The sequence below is a fragment of the Astyanax mexicanus genome, chromosome 1 (assembly GCF_023375975.1).
Source record: "Astyanax mexicanus isolate ESR-SI-001 chromosome 1, AstMex3_surface, whole genome shotgun sequence".
Classification (NCBI taxonomy): domain Eukaryota; kingdom Metazoa; phylum Chordata; class Actinopteri; order Characiformes; family Acestrorhamphidae; genus Astyanax; species Astyanax mexicanus.
In genome coordinates, this window is record NC_064408.1 from 38,598,353 (window position 1) to 38,614,851 (window position 16,499).

Below are 16,499 nucleotides of genomic sequence, written 5' to 3' on the forward strand. Positions count from 1 at the left end.
AATGAATCATTGCTCCATCCTTCATATTGTAAACAGAGAGGTTCTAAAGGTAAAACTGCACCAGAGGTGATCACAATCCTATGTGCTTTATATTCTTGAATAAACTCACTGCAGTGTTCCCCGCTGTAATGGAAGAAGAATCTAGCCCAGTTTACCTTTTTTTTTAAACAGAATTACTGAGTAAAAAACCTAAGGATGTAATTAGCATTACAGAATTTACAAGGAGACTCAGAAAAAAGCTTCTTTATTAAATTGTTTTGAAGAAGGATTATGGGTAACTGCACAGTAAAGCTTTGTTGACTGTAGGTGGGACAGTTTGAATGTTTAAAAAATGCAGAAAACTTAAACACTCTTAAAGAAGGTGCTACAAAGGGTTCCCTCGGATGAGGGATACCCTCTTTAGGTTCATTATATTATACTGAGACAATAACTGGACATTACTACTGAGACACATCTCCCACAACTACTAATACCTTTCTTAACTACTAGGGCTGCACCTAATGATTATTTTGGTAGTCGACTAATCTGATGATTATTTTCTTGATTAGCCGATTAGTCAACAATTATTTCTGCCATGTCCTGCATCTCTAAAAACGATAGAAACAGCTGAACACGAGCTTTAAAAACCATTTCAATGTCAGGATGTTTGATATTTAGTGAGTAAATATGTAATCTGTAGTGTTTGGGCACTTTTGGAGACACATTAAGTTGAGAGTAAACTGTGAGAGTGAGACATTTACCAATCTCCTAATGTAGTTCGGTCTCCAAAACTTGTAATACAGTACTGTTACAAATGAACTATTAGTCGACAATGAAATTCGTTGTCGACAAATTTAAATAATCGACATTGTCGATTATATCGACTTATAGTTGAAGCCCTATTAACTACTACTTACTAATTTTATTATATATATATTTTACATTGGTCCTGTACTAAATTCCACATGGATGTAGAACACAATTGTGTATCAATCAAGTGATTTTAGAATGTTGTATAAAGCAAATGTAGCAATATATTATGAAATTATGAATTTATCACTTCTAAAGTGCAAATTTAATAAAACTAAAGGTGGGCACTAAAGGCTCACCAATCTGCCAATCTAAAAACAATTGAATCATGTTCTTTAATGGTAAACTGCAAAGACATTGGATAACCCACCATCTACAGTACATGATAAAATAAAATAAAAATGTCACTATAATCTGTATAGACCTCTACCAGGTCTGACAGCACTGTCATATTTTCCACAAAGAAACAGATTTGCACATTTTTATACACAATAATGATTTATTTACTGAATTTAACATGTGTTAAGATTATGACACATTTTCTGCTCTCATTTCTGTCTCTCCCACAATGTTATTTAATTTAATAAATTAGAACTGTGTCTAAATGCTTAGACATGGATTTGAACAAGGATGAACACATTTTAACTTTACAACTATGAAACCAGGACAAACTCAAATAACCGTTTCTTTTTCTGGTTAAATAGTTCTATATGATCGTTAACCCCCTTTCTGCAATAAAATGGGGTTCTATAATTGTTTAAAGTCAGGAAACCCTTTTTGATTAAAGTTTAAATTTAGCTCATTTGCTCCTCAGCTTCATCAGACACAGAATTGTTAGGAGAAACAGAATTGTTATGGAGATGAAAAACACACTGAAAATAGTAAATTAACCAAATCATCTCTCATCTATTCATTTCCTACTAGTTTATTTCTGCTCCCTTTCTCTCCTGTTTTACACACCAGTCTTTCATTAGGTTCAGTTCAACAATGTTTCTCTGTGCAAACATATTGCATTTTTTGAAGCCATAGCTGTTTTAACTAATCTCATTTACTTTTATTACAGTTACACTAAATCTTACACAATTATATTGAAATTCAATTCTTAGAAAAAAAAATCTGCATTTAAAGTATGGAGTATACAAGCATGCATATATAATTCATCACTGCTGGCTAAGCTGCCTGTAGAGCTGAATAATGAGCAGCTGGATTTCACCGTCTCCGCTGTTGATGTCTATTGCTTTCAAGAACCAGTCCAGAGCTTCTTGCTTTTTCCCCTCAGCAAGACAAGATTTCCCAGAATGCACCAGAGCCTCAAACGTAAGTGGGCTTGTATTATTGGTGACCTCTGCACCAATGGCAACTGCTTTGGAAACACTTTTTGGAGCATACTGTTCCAGAGCTTCACCTGAAGATAACTCTACATCACCAGTAGACTCCTCAAGCACACTCTCTTCTTCCGCGCAGGTCTCATACCTGCTCACTCCCTCGCTACCGCGTGTGTTCTCAGAATCCAACGTTTCTCCGCTAGGCTCCTCCTCTTCCACAGATTCAGTGTAAGATGTTCTGCTGCTTTCAGAAGCTTGGCTGAGCTCTGCATCAACAGCATCATCATCCTCCTCCTCATCCTCATCCTCCTCCAGATCCTCCAGAAATGACTCCACGAACGAGCGACGGGAGGCTACCGAGGCGTTCATGCTCTGCCTGCGAGGGGCGCTACCGTTCAGTGTGGTTTTGGGTGTGGAAGAGCCGAGGTTTTTGAAGCTGCGAGTCAAGGGACTGCTTCCTAACAACGGCTTCTCCTCCTGCTCTTCTTCCTTCTCCTCCTTCTCCTCCTCCTCTTCCTCCTCTTCTTCCTCACTGTCACAGATCATCTGGGCTTTTTTCTTCTTTCTGACCACGTTGACAGAGTCGTTTGCAGGAGTGGAGAGGGCAGAACGCTCGATCACAGGGAAGTCAAAAGCACTGGCCTTGCCGCTGAGTTCCATTTGCAGCTGGAAGTTCCCCTCCTCAGAAGATGGCTCCATCTCTACACCCTCCTCCTCCTCCATCTCCTCCTCCTCCTGCTCTTTCTCCTCAGAGGAGAACATGTCTGCACTATCCTCCAACTCTAAGTTGAATTTTCCTTGGAACGAGTCCATCTGCACGGAGTGGTTAGATGCGTTCAGCTCGGGTTCCAGCAGTGATTGTGATGGATCTGATTGGTCAGGAGGGCTGGCGTGCACAGAGAAAAGCTGCATGTTTACCTGATCCTCCTTCATCACAGGGCTGAAATTATTCTCTTCCTGAAGTGACATTTCCTGTGTGCCTTGAGACGTATTGTGATCAGTATTGAGGACCTCAGTGTGATGGTCCTGGGCATGGTGGTTGTCCTCGGCATGGTGGTGGTCTTCGTTGTGGCTGTGGCGGTCATCTTCAGTGTGATGGTAGTAGTCCTTGGTGTGATCATTGTGGTCATCCTCAACATGGTTGTCGCGGTCATCCTCAGCGTGGTTGTGGTTGTCCTTGGTGCGATTGTGGTGCTCATCCTCAGCGAGGTTGTGGTGCTCATCCTCAGCGAGGTTGTGGTGGTCATTCTCAGCAAGGTTGTGGTCGTCCCTGGTGCGATTGTGGTGGTCATCCTCAGCGAGGTTGTGGTCGTCCCTGGTGCGATTGTAGTGGTCATCCTCAGCGAGGTTGTGGTGGTCGTCCTCAGCGAGGTTTCGGTGGTCATCCTCAGCGAGGTTGTGGTCGTCCTTGGTGCGATTGTGGTGGTCATCCTCAGCAAGGTTGTCCTTGGTGCGATTGTGGTGGTCATCCTTTGTGCGGTTGTCGTGGTCCTCGCCCTCTGAGTGCTGGGGGTGGTCCTCGGCAGAAGAAATCACTAAGCTTTCAGCAGATGCAGCATTAACACTGACTTGATCAGACAAGTCAATCACTTCATCAGACATCAAACGCTCACTCTTAACTTCTACTTCACCATCTTCACTAATGATCTCCACCTCGTCGGCGTAAGAAAGGTCATGAAGTTCCTCAGAGCCGGACTGGGTTACGTCCACCACAGCAGGGGGGCTCTGCATGGGCGTACGTTTCCCCCGCTCTTTGCTGCCACGCTCCTCCACCTCCCGCTGCTTTGCGAGTCTAAGCCAGGCCGGTTCAGTGCTGTTAGCCACGCTTTCCATCAGCTGGCCATGCAGTTCAGACTCAGCCTGTACGAGCTCCTGCGCCTTCTGCACCCGGTTCTGAATGTAGAGGTCCGCTTCCGCGTCCTGAGGATCGTCCTCTTCCGCCGCGTCCTCTTTGGAGAACATAAGGTCGTGGTCAGAGATCCCGAACATTTCCATGCGATGCAGCTCAGCGATGTGTGAGTCCAGTCTGGCGTCAGAGCGGCGGTGCTGAGAGTGAAGAGCCTGTAGCTGTAGCTGAGTGCTGGACGAGCGAGTGTCCTCCAGAGTAAACAGTTCCTTTAGCTCCTGCTTACTAAAGTAGCGGAATGGATTCTTCTTATCGCCTGTCGTCTGTCGGATCAGAGAGTCTTTGAACACCTGCAGAACCACCAGAAGAAAAAAAAAAATTTAGATACAACTTTTAAAAGTTTTATTATATCTGCAGATAAAACAATTGCTGTTTTTGTTTTTAACAAATTTCTGGAGAAACTATCCTGGAAAATATATAATTGATTTATAACTTATAAAAGTATTATTGCACATTGCTAACGTCCCTTTCAACCAACATGGAGTTTTTCTGTTAAACATGGTGCAAACATAACCTAATTCATAATGTATTTCAGTTAAGGAACAATGTATAAAAAATATATGGAAAAAAAAGATTCTCTCTGGAGCTTCTTCATTTAAAGATGTACAATCTTGATTATTCTATTATGAAAACCGCTTTAAAACAGTAATTTGATTAATCAAATGAATCTGATTAACCTCTCAGCCCTAGATTAGTGTTCATGCTGTTTGTGAGTAGTCCTGACACTAAGTAAGTATGCTAAGTAAGCGTTTTGCTGTACACCAGTATTATAGAATACTAGTGGCTACATGGATCTTTATTGTGTAACTGCTTCACAGACTGACAGACAGACACAGTACCTGTCTGCGGTATATTTTCTCCTCCACAGTGCCACAGGTGATGAGTCGGTAGATAACAACATTCTCAGTCTGTCCGATTCGGTACGCTCTGTCCACCGCCTGAGCATCTGTTGCTGGGTTCCAGCTGGGGTCAAAGATCACCACCCTGTTAGCCGCGGTGAGAGTTATCCCGACTCCGCCCACCTGCGTAGTCAGCAGAAAGACAGAGTAACGTCTGTCTGTCTGGAATAGGGTGATGCGTCTCTCTCTCTCCACCAGCTGAGTCACTGTGCCATCCACTCGCAACAGCCGAAAGTTCCTATTCCGCAGAACGCGGTCGATTATGTCCAGCATCTTTCTGGACTGGGAGAACACAAGCGTCCGGTGTTGGTCCGCTTTGAGCTGCTCCAACAGAGACACGAGGAAGCGCAGTTTTCCAGACTCCTCCAGCAGCGTCTCATCAGAGACGTGTTCGATGCTCCCCGCTGCAGACTCATTCTCATTTTCCTGAGCGGCGAGGTCTGTGGCGGCCCCCTGCTCCAGGCCCAGCTGAGTGACTGCTCGAGCAGAGAGCAGGCGGGGGTGGTCACACAGCTTTTTCAGCACAGTCAATTCAGCCAGTGGAGAGCGAGTGGTCATCATCAACGCTTTAATGTGGTCCAGTGAAATTAACTGTTGGTAAATGTCCTCCTGCACCTCACTCAGGTACGTCCAGATAATCAGATCATTTTTACGAGTCAGTGAGGGCATTTCTGCTGAATCTCCTGCATTAGGACATTTGTTCTCCTCCTCCTCGTGTCTGGTCCCCTTGGCGTTCTGCTTCTTTTGCTGCACCTCTGCTTTTGTCCGGCGGAGAAAATAAGGTCTGATGAGGTCCATCAGGTTTTGGGAGATTTTTAGGCCCAAGGTTTTTTCTCCTGGTGTGGCATCTTTCTCCCTGGCACGAGTGATGGGGTTCTCATATTCCGTCTTAAATGTTTTAGCAGTGCCCAGCAGCGCCCCCTGGCAGGCAAAATCAAACAGTGCCCACATTTCCCGCAGGTTGTTTTGAACAGGAGTGCCAGTCAACAGCACACGGTTCCGGGCCGGAATGGCGTGGGCGCTCTTTGCCGTTTTGGTCGAAGAGGTTTTGATTTTGTGAGCCTCATCCAAGATTACATAATCCCAGCGGAATTCCTGATGCTGGTACGTTGCTAGCTGCTCCCAGTTGTTGATAAGCATCTGGTAAGTGGTAATGATGACTCCACCTTTCCGCTGGATGCGCTCCAGATTCCTGTTCCTCTCAACTTTGCTGGTGCCATGGAACTCTTTCACTCGCATGCCCGGTGTCCATTTGGCAAACTCACGCACCCAGTTTTTAATGAGGGACGTGGGCATGACCAGCAGTGAGTGATTGGCCAGCTCAGCATCATACATTCCTGACAGGAAGGAAATGACCTGTATGGTTTTTCCGAGGCCCATGTCATCCGCCAGGATACCACCACGGCGGCCGTCACGGTGCAGGCTGTAAAGAAAGGCCACACCCTCTTTTTGATGCTCATAGAGTTTGTTATACAATTCCTTAAACAGCATCAGCCCACTGCCGTTCACATTTACAAACTCCTCATCTTCTTCTTCTTCCTCCTGTGACTCCGCATCTTTTATGGCTTCCTGCAGGCGCTGGATTCGGCTCTCTAGCTTTGCACTGGGCCGCAGTTCATAGGCCAGACGGAAAAGCTCCAAAGAACGGCCCAGATCCCTTCGCTGGGCTGCTTCTTTCCCCTCCTCCCTGTACCTGAACACACACACACACACACAATTAAATTTTTCACAGCTAATGGATAAATCAAACATTACATGACAAGTCTTGTTGTTTTATACCGTATCTAAGCATGGCCACCCCTACCCTATTAGTCTAAATAACATTTCCCTCTCATTCAATCAAGAACAGCTTTCTAAGATATTACTAACACAAGTGGTGTAATAGAAATTACCACCAGACATACTAGAGACAGAGACTGAAGTTCCAGTACAAGTAGAAGCTGAAGTGTTCTTTAAACACCATATTGGAAGCACTGAAGTATTCAACATTTTTTGTAATTAAGTACTGTATTGCAAGAAGTCTATTCTAAAATTTACTACTGAAAATAAAAGTGCAGTACTGTGTTATGTAGTTATTACAGAAAGCAGTGGAAGGTTCTTATAGTGAAAGGCAGAATGGGATGATTGATTCACTCAGTGATAAGCTGCTTTATCAAACCAGCTCACCATGTGGAGCATCTACCGCTCTGGCAGTGATCATGTGGTAATGAGTAACGATGCAGCACATAAAATAATTATTACGGAAACCATGTAATGAAGTAAAAGCGAAAGCAGAAAAAAAATTATTTTACTCCAGTAGATACAGCATTTCAGTACATTAGTACTTTAGTTCTACTTCCTTACTAAACATCTGTAATGACCACAGGTTTAACATGGGTATTTTCTGTGAATCATATGTTGCTCCTGTTAAAATATTTTTATTGAAGCAGCATCACTGCCATGTTCTGGGCTTGGGCACGTTTTGCGATCACACAAGACGCTTACCGCACCAAACGGCCACCTCTACAAAAAGGACCCGGCATGCTAAGGAGTGATCAAACTTGTCAAATAAACTTTAGTAGTGAGGGATATGATTGGGCACAGTGTAGACCATTCCTGCTCTTCTCTTGGTTCACATGTACAGGTGCTGGTCAACGAATTAGAATAATTAGAAATAGTACAATCATGAAATTCTTTGAATGCATTTTTTGTGCAGAAAGCAAATCAGGTGTTCACCGCACCTGTCCTACTCGTTAGACTAATCACAGAACTCGTTACCTGGAAATAAATTTGCTCAGCTGAGCTTTCCAAAAGGCCCATTTAGGCCATTTAACTGTGACACTGTTGTTTTATTGAATTAGAATAATGGAGAAACCGTTTCATTGAATTAGAATATTTTTTATTATAATTACAATCATCACTTTCTCAGTATTTTGTGGCTGCCCCCTTGGCTTGTATGACTGCCTGAAGTCTCCGCGGCATCGATTTGACCAGCTTGTCGCAAGTTTCCGCACTCACAGCTTCCCAGGCAGTGGCGATGTTCTGCTTCAGTTGGTCCAGCGTAGTAGGCTTTCTGTTGCGAATTTTCCGCTTGACGATGGCCCAAAGGTTTTTAATGACATTGAGGTCAGGCGAGTTGGCCGGCCATGCCAAAACTTCAAGCTGTTTTTTAGTGAACCAAACTTTGGTCGACTTTGCCGCATGAGCCGGTGCAAGATCCTGTTGAAATATGAAGTCTTCTTCGCCGAACTGTTCCTCAACAGTCGGAATCAGGAACGTTTCCAGAACATCTTGATATACGGCAGCATTGACAGTCTTCTTGAGGAAGCAGAGTTTCCCTACACCTCGAGCGGACATGCATCCCCAGACCATAACGCTCTGGGGAAACTTGACGGATCTTTTCACGCACTCGTGGTTGTAGGTTTCGCCACCACGACGCCAGACACGAGGACCTTGGTCACCGAAGGAGATGCAGAAGCGTGATTCGTCACTGAAGACCACTTTCTGCCAGTCTTCAGCAGTCCACTCGCCGTGTTCTTTGGCCCACTTCAGCCGTTTCTCCATTTGTTTCTTGTTCAGCATCGGTTTTACTGCTGGAACGCGAGATTTGAAGCCGAGTTCGCGCAGACGACGGTAAGTGGTTGATCTGGAGACGTCAGCGCCGGTCTGCTTGTTCCACAAGTCGGTGAGCTCGGAAGTGGACTTGAACCGGTTGCTGACTGCGATCTTTCTCAGCTGCTTGTTGTCGCGAGCAGAAGTTTTTCGGACGCCGGAACAGTTGGTGCGCTTGCTGCAGTTTTTCTTGAGAGCTTTGCAGACGTAAGACTGGCTGATGCCGAGCTGCTCAGCAATTTTAGTTTGGGTCAAGCCTTGTTGGCGAAGGGCTTGAGCCACTATTCCGGTTGAGAGGTCGCGCTGCTTACCCATGATTGATTTTACAACTTAGAAATTCTACTCAACCGTGACTTTATAATGCACAGTGAACACTCTTCACAGAAAACAAAAATTCGAGCATTTATTCTAATTCAATGAAACGGTTTCTCCATTATTCTAATTCAATAAAACAACAGTGTCACAGTTAAATGGCCTAAATGGGCCTTTTGGAAAGCTCAGCTGAGCAAATTTTTTTCCAGGTAACGAGTTCTGTGATTAGTCTAACGAGTAGGACAGGTGCGGTGAACACCTGATTTGCTTTCTGCACAAAAAATGCATTCAAAGAATTTCATGATTGCACTATTTCAAATTATTCTAATTCGTTGACCAGCACCTGTACATACAGTACGTAACAAATATCTAAAGTTACACTCAGTATACTGAGTATCAGATTTTATGGTGCATGTCGATTATAAATGCCATGGTTTTACATAGACATCTTTAAAAACTACTTAATCTAGTTTACATTTAAACAAATGGTCATTAATATTCAAACATCAAGCGTCAACCCAACAGGGTGTAAAGAACGTTGATCCAGTAATTCTTAGATTGTTATACAGTTGATGACAGCATAAGTGAGCTTCTGTAGATGCACTTGCCCTTGCAGGGTTCATATCTTAAACTCTGTAGTGTGTGGGATGAACCCATACCTGCGGCATTTCTCCTCATCATCATCATCAACAGTGAGGGAGCTGAAAATAAAAAGAAGAAAAACTACATAAACACATATGGACACACACACACACACATCAAAACACATCACACTGTGTTCAGAGAAGTAATTCAGGGTTCTGCACAGCTAGTTCTGCCCTGACACATATCTCCTCTTGATCTAAAATCCCACTGAGATGGTGATTTGGCATGAGCTGGAGCTTCACAGCCTGAATGAAAAGCAGCAACTATTGTTCAGCACCTCCAGCAACTCCTTCAAGATGCTGAGAAAACTATTCCAGGTGACTCTTCCTCATTAAAATACCAAGAGTGTGCAGATCTATTTTCAAAGATAAATGTGGTACTTCGAAAAAATCTAAAATCTAAAACATTCTGGTTTGTTTCACACTTTTTGTTTACAAAATAATCCCACACAAGTTCCTGTATCGCTTAAATGTAGTCAATAATAAATTTACAATGTGACAAATTATAAAAAGAAAGAAAACACATTTAATGAGAAAAGGTGTGCCCAAATGTTTGACTGATACTGTGGCTTTTCCAAGATTAATGACTGAATTGTCTTAATCATTTAAAGCTAATTGTTGTAACTGTATTATTATGGCATATTATAATACTATCAGTGACATAAAAATAACGTTACACAATGATATGGCAATTTTGACATATTACCTAAACCCACATAAAGACAAACACAAAGATAGTTAAATAGTTATCGTGACAGGCCTATTGTTCCCTCAGTTGAACTATAATCTCTTGTAGCTAAAGAAACGTGAGAAATGATCTAATCTTTAAACACTGTTTTTATGATAATACTTCTGGAGTTTATGTAAGACAGTAATCCTATAAGGACTGATCTGGAGTAAATAGTCACTTGTGAAGATATTTTAGAGTTTTACAGGATTAAAGTGATGAATTTCATCAGTAACCAGTAAAATCACAGTAACGTTAACTAAAATAGGAAGCGTTAACCAACCTACCAAGATAGTTCCCAAATATGGACTGAACAGAGCTTTATGTCCACACATAGTCGTTATTAAAGGTAGTTGTGATTATTATAATCCAGTTAACGTTAACTCTTTGTTGTTAATGTTAGCTGGAGTTCCCGTTAATAGTGAGTTAGCCGTGTTAGCGGGGAAGCTAACACTAGTTAATTTAACAGTAATGAAAAAAAAAACGACCCCTCCACTCACCGCTCCAGCCTCTCTGCCACGGTCCGAACCTCCGCCGGATCCATAATCACACAGAGCCGCGTGTCAGAATCAGAACCGGACTCACAACCGGACTCAGCCTCCGCGCGCCGCTCAAATATAAACACCGGTCTCTCTCAGTTCCCAATAGTATAAAGCTGCAGACCCGGAGACTGCAGTTTTAGGACCGCTGCAGATTCAGGACCGCTGCAGTTCTAGGACCCTACTCTGCCGCCTAGCGACATAAGTGATTATTACACAGTAGGCGGGACCAGCGAGAGAGGGAGTGAGTGGGGTGCAGGTGTATGCTAAAGGCTTTTCTCCTCATAGCGCAGGGATGGGCAACTGGCGGCCCGGGGGCCGCACACGGCCCTCGTCATCACTCAGTGCGGCCCGCGAATACATCAGAATAATTTCATAATTTCATAATAAAAAAATAAAAAAAAATTCTATAATATAATAATTCTACTTTTGACCGCTAGAGGGCGCGCCGCTGCCAAATAATAGCAGGCACGGGCGCACAGTGAGGAAGAAAGTCAACAGCCATGGCCACTAGCAGTGGCATAAAGAGAAAACTTGACCGAGAAAATCGCATTTTTCAGACAAAATGGGAAGAAGAGTACCTTTTCACCGAATTCAAGGGAAAACGCATTTGATGTGCACGAGGAGTTACTGAAATTGACATCTCTGCACGACACCACTAAAGGCCGCCGGCGGGCCAGAAATTTATGAAAAATAATATCTGGCTATGTTTATGAATAGTTATGAACAGTTATAGGCTCAATATAGACAAACAATATACTTTATATACAATATACTATATATTTTAAAGCTTAGAAACTCTGCTTTTCAGTTATCTAGCCTATTTAGCAGTATTTCCTTTCAGAAAATAAGTATTTAGGGCGAAATATGCCTAGTTTCATAAAGATATTAAATACTGTTTTCATATTTGCGTTTATCGCACGTCCATATTTGGTCATGTTATACACCATTCAAACCGTCTGGCTCTCCTGATTCCGGAACTGTGCTCCGTTTTACTGTAGGATGTACGGTTCCTAAATTAGAGCTGAACGCGCGCGTAGGAGCGCGTGTTTACAGTTAAAACCTGCTCGGGTTTTGTCCTGGGGTTACCTCAGGACACACCACACACCCCCCCAACCCCCATCAGCGCGTCCCCCAAACTCTTACCTTCAAAACGCGTCCAAATTTAAGATAATCCATCAATCCAGTCTCCTATAATCCCCATTTATATCTAATCAGTGCTGGAAATCATTTCAGGCAGAAAGAAATTAATAAAAACTTTAACTCCTTATTAAACGCGCTGTATTCGAGGCTGCACGTGTTAACGCACGTGTGGTGACTCAGCCAAGCCTACTGCACGTGACGATATGCAAATGAGGACTGTCAGCCAATCAGGGGCCGAGTTCAGACACCTTCATACTGCAGAATAAAGTATAAAATGAGTAGTTTTTATTATTATAAAGTTTCCAGTCCTTTGGAGAAAGAAAATACCATTACTGCTTCAGATCACTATAATATTTAATCAGTAAAATGGAGCAGTTTATAATTTTATATTTATAATGCATATTAAAATGCATTAATATGCAGAAAATAGTTGTTGATAAATGTTGGTGCTGTAAACATACAGATATAAATTCATATAAAATTTGTTCTTATTGAAAATAATTTTAGCGTTTTTCATATTCAATTATTTGAAGTGCGAGGTCATGTGGCCCTCCAAGGGTCATGCTGAAAAAAATGTGGCCCTCTCCATCATGGAAGTTGCCCATCCCTGTCATAGCGAAATGAATGACTTAAAGGCTTATTTCAATGTTTATTTCACCCAAATATCACCAATTCAGCTAATTACACTTTATAATGTTTATTTCACCCAAATATCACCAATTCAGCTATTTACACTTTATAATGTTTATTTCACCCAAATATCACCAATTCAGCTATTTACACTTTATAATGTTTATTTCACCCAAATATCACCAATTCAGCTATTTACACTTTACAATGTTTATTTCACCCAAATATCACCAATTCAGCTATTTACACTTTACAATGTTTATTTCACCCAAATATCACCAATTCAGCTAACTACTTGCAATTTTTAATGTTTATTTCACCCAAATATCACCAATTTAACTAACTAATTACACCTTTTAATGTGTATTTCACCCAAATATCATCACCTAAATATTACTTTGTCTTAGAATGTGTCCTAGAACTCCCAACCACATATCAGAGACACAAGGAAGACTTGGGGTTATAAAATGTATTTGAAATAATAACAAAATTCAAATATTAAAATTCACACATTAACATTGTTTTTTTTTATCCAGGGACTTGGATCGCAACAACTTCTGTAAGAGAGAGAAAGAAAGAAGAGATAGAGAAAGAGATACAAAAAAATATATTAATATTTGACATTTCTTTTTTAATATTCAAACTCCACATTGTGGAAGTTGTTGGAGCAGGGGTGGTGGTGGTTATTGGAGCAGGGGTGGGGGTGGTTATTGGAGCAGGGGTGGTGATGGTTGCTGGAGCAGGGGTGGTGGTGGTTATTGGAGCAGGGGTGGTGGTGGTTATTCGAGCAGGAATGGTGGTGGTTATTGGAGCAGGGGTGGTGGTGGTTGTTGGAGCAGGGGTGGTGGTCGTATTTGGAGCAGGGGTGGTGGTGGTTGTTGGAGCAGGGGTGGTGGTGGTTATTGGAGCAGGGGTGGGGGTGGTTATTGGAGCAGGGGTGGTGATGGTTGCTGGAGCAGGGGTGGGGGTGGTTATTGGAGCAGGGGTGGTGATGGTTGCTGGAGCAGGGGTGGGGGTGGTTATTGGAGCAGGGGTGGTGATGGTTGCTGGAGCAGGGGTGGTGGTGGTTATTGGAGCAGGGGTGGTGGTGGTTATTCGAGCAGGAATGGTGGTGGTTATTGGAGCAGGGGTGGTGGTGGTTGTTGGAGCAGGGGTGGTGGTCGTATTTGGAGCAGGGGTGGTGGTGGTTGTTGGAGCAGGGGTGGTGGTCGTATTTGGAGCAGGGGTGGTGGTGGTTTTTGGAGCAGGGGTGGTGGGGTTAGTTTTAGCTGGGATGTGGGGTACAGAAGAGTCCTTCTCCTTGCACAAGGACACATGTTTAATGAAGTCTGCTTTACGTGACAGCGTTGACTGGCAGTGGATACAATGGTAATGCAATTGTGGTCTGCACTTTAATCCACATCTGTGAATGGTGTACTCTAAACCATAAGAACAGAAAATTATAGCATCATAATATTTAAAAGAGTAAATTATGATTTCTCAAATTTACAATTTATTTACCACAAACAACGCACGGGGGGATAAGTGGGAAAATTATAATTAAATGAAAAATAACATTCATAAACATAATTCCAAATGCATTTCACAAGAGAATGTTGACAAACTACCTTTTTGGAAAACAGCTCGGCTGAAATGGCTTTCTAAATGGGTTTTGACTTTGCTTAACTTTGTTGGGTTGAACAAAGATGAAGAGCAAAATGGGCAGTGGAACTTTTTGCAGCATGTGGTGCATCTTTCCAGTTTAGGCATAGCTCGACCCTCTTGAATTGTTATATGCATCTTGAAAAGCAGACAGGATAATCAGTAAAATTTAAAAATTTCATAAAATTACTGTTACAAATGACAACACGTATTGTTCAAGATTATTAACTTAACTATATGGTACAACAGTAATATTAAGTAAGCATTTAACGTTACACCCAATACAGTAGGCTACACTGATTTAATGTACTGAAACGTAGTGAACATTTGATACAGATTTTTGTCATCGTTTATATTTCAATCAATGTGCTAAGCAGAACTAATGATCATATCAAACGATGCTTTCAATAAAGAAAAAAGAAAAAATAGAACTACGCTGACAGGCTAATAGATGTTTTGTAGCAAGCTGTCCTAGACTAACACGTAGTGTTAGGTGCTTGTAATTGATTTAGGCTACATATACACTCACATCCTGTGTAGATTACATTGATATCTAATTCAAAACATCGGAATTGTGGGAAATCTTACGAAGAAACCCTGTTTTACCTTGAATGTATTGACAAACATCTCACAATCATGATTACTTATCTTGGTATCTAAAATTACATAATCATCGTGTGAAACCTTGTATTTTATATGCATTAACCAATACTTACACCATATTTGATCATTTTATCACTCACAGTATATTTTACACGCATTTATATAAAAGATTAATCAATAATCACAATATATCCTTTACACATATAGTAAAACATTGTTTGATCAGGCATGTGACTAACACAGACCTTATTATGACAAATTAACCAACATGATATATAAGGCGTATATTAACACATAGGATCTATTATATGGCGGACTAACCACACGCTGCTAACACAGTAACAAATAACATATAGAACCAATTGTTGGGCACATACAGCTTATGCCTGAAGCATTTAGTTTACTGCATGTTTCTGACTGACAATCAATCATCAGCCAAGTGCACTTTGTACGAACTGAATTGATACAAAAGAGACTTGGGTACGAACAGTGCAGCCTTACACTCTGTGTGTGCGTTGTTTTTCATCTCCCAAAGCGGGATGGGAGCACGCACATGGGGAGGACGACACTTTGTAATTATTAAAACAATACCACACTGTTTTTACCGGACTCGGTCCAGTCCTGAAGACAATGCCACACTGTCCGATTGGAGACAGTCAAGGTCAAACACTAGTGGTGTGATCAAACCTGGGAAACTTCAGTGCTAACACGTGCATGCTAACATGAGATGATTTTAACAACGCCTCATCAACAGGCTTTACGTCATTTTGGGGTATAAACGTGGAGTCAGATCAGAAGGGGGGTCAGAACTTTTACTGAGACGGCTGTTGTTAACTGTCTGTTTGTAACGTTCTCCTGAATTCAGTAATAAATACTTGGTTTGCTTTCAACTTCACTCTACTTGCCTTCGACTCTCAATCAGACGAACACGTAGGGGAGTTGTACCCCGGACGAGAGGTGGGGGCTAGCCCACCTTTCATTTTTCATTTCTACAACAGAATATTTGAATACATTTAGGCTATAAAACTTGATTCAAATTCCGAACTCACATTCCGACTGTACTCCATCGTGCACCAAACTGTGCCACACAATTCGACGACGACAACAGCTATGAGGAGAAAAGCCTTTAGCATACACCTGCACCCCACTCACTCCCTCTCTCGCTGGTCCCGCCTACTGTGTAATAATCACTCATGTCGCTAGGCGGCAGAGTAGGGTCCTAGAACTGCAGCGGTCCTGAATCTGCAGCGGTCCTAAAACTGCAGTCTCCGGGTCTGCAGCTTTACCCTACTCCTCAGTTCTCCCGCCGCGCGCTCCGCCAATCAGAGCCGCCGCTTGTTCTGCGCCCTGTTGTCAGTCAGAGCTCCGTACCGCCACCAGCAGGAGCGGAGGAGCACGAGAGGAGAGGTCCTACTAAAGAATCTATAAAATATCAACACCTTAATTATTATATCTTATGTCAGTAACTTAATTAGCCTTAATAAGTCGTCTCCACAGCTTAATGATCTTGTTCCCACGCCTTAATAAGTAGTGGCCACTCTCTTTATCTGCTTTGCTTTGCATGATGTCACTTTAGGGGCTCCATACCTTACTAAAATACCTAATTTATCAGTTTTTATTTTACATGGCCAATCACCCAACCCACTCATTAGGACTCCTATAACCCCCTGTAACTAGTAATGCCCCAACACCATGAGGGTGAAGCCTAGCACATGCCTCCTCTGATACATGTGAAGTCATTTACCGCATT

The 16,499-nt window shown here is 42.3% G+C and overlaps 2 protein-coding genes across 3 annotated transcripts; both read right to left on the minus strand.

Annotated features, from left to right (window-relative positions):
* Window positions 1-227: 227 nt before the first annotated feature.
* Window positions 228-10,977, minus strand: LOC125801094 (DNA excision repair protein ERCC-6-like). Of its 2 annotated transcripts, none has more exons than XM_049476896.1 (4): window positions 10,694-10,977; window positions 9,482-9,523; window positions 4,860-6,612; window positions 228-4,310 (listed from the first exon to the last, which is right to left on the minus strand). In XM_049476896.1, the coding sequence occupies exons 1-4, from the start codon at window positions 10,735-10,737 to the stop codon at window positions 1,950-1,952; spliced, it is 4,200 nt and encodes a 1,399-aa protein (XP_049332853.1). In that variant the 5' UTR covers window positions 10,738-10,977; the 3' UTR covers window positions 228-1,949. The 2 variants fall into 2 exon arrangements, with proteins under 2 accessions (XP_049332853.1, XP_049332862.1); XM_049476905.1 differs by having other exon boundaries at window positions 4,860-6,606; window positions 9,476-9,523.
* Window positions 10,978-13,011: 2,034 nt separating this feature from the next.
* On the minus strand, window positions 13,012-16,039 carry LOC125801153 (mucin-2-like). Its single transcript, XM_049477366.1, has 3 exons — window positions 15,799-16,039; window positions 14,113-14,284; window positions 13,012-13,923 (listed from the first exon to the last, which is right to left on the minus strand). Exons 1-3 carry the CDS (start codon window positions 15,880-15,882, stop codon window positions 13,034-13,036), a joined length of 1,146 nt encoding a protein of 381 aa, XP_049333323.1. The 5' UTR covers window positions 15,883-16,039; the 3' UTR covers window positions 13,012-13,033.
* Between the last annotated feature and the right edge of the window lie 460 nt (window positions 16,040-16,499).

What these genes read in the sequence shown, in the direction of transcription:
- LOC125801094 (XM_049476896.1), bottom strand. Translation starts at nt 10,737, where the DNA reads ATGGATCCGGCGGAGGTTCGGACCGTGGCAGAGAGGCTGGAGCG. An exon ending in GTGGCAGAGAGGCTGGAGCG is followed by an intron (nt 9,524 to 10,693) that starts GTGAGTGGAGGG and finishes TTTTATTTTCAG; the next exon opens with CTCCCTCACTGTTGATGATG. An exon ending in AGAAAATATACCGCAGACAG is followed by an intron (nt 4,311 to 4,859) that starts GTACTGTGTCTG and finishes GTGGTTCTGCAG; the next exon opens with GTGTTCAAAGACTCTCTGAT.
- LOC125801153 (XM_049477366.1), bottom strand. Translation starts at nt 15,882, where the DNA reads ATGCTAAAGGCTTTTCTCCTCATAGCTGTTGTCGTCGTCGAATTGTGT. An exon ending in CGATGGAGTACAGTCGGAAT is followed by an intron (nt 14,285 to 15,798) that starts GTGAGTTCGGAA and finishes CTGCTTTTCAAG; the next exon opens with ATGCATATAACAATTCAAGA. An exon ending in CCGAGCTGTTTTCCAAAAAG is followed by an intron (nt 13,924 to 14,112) that starts GTAGTTTGTCAA and finishes CTTATGGTTTAG; the next exon opens with AGTACACCATTCACAGATGT.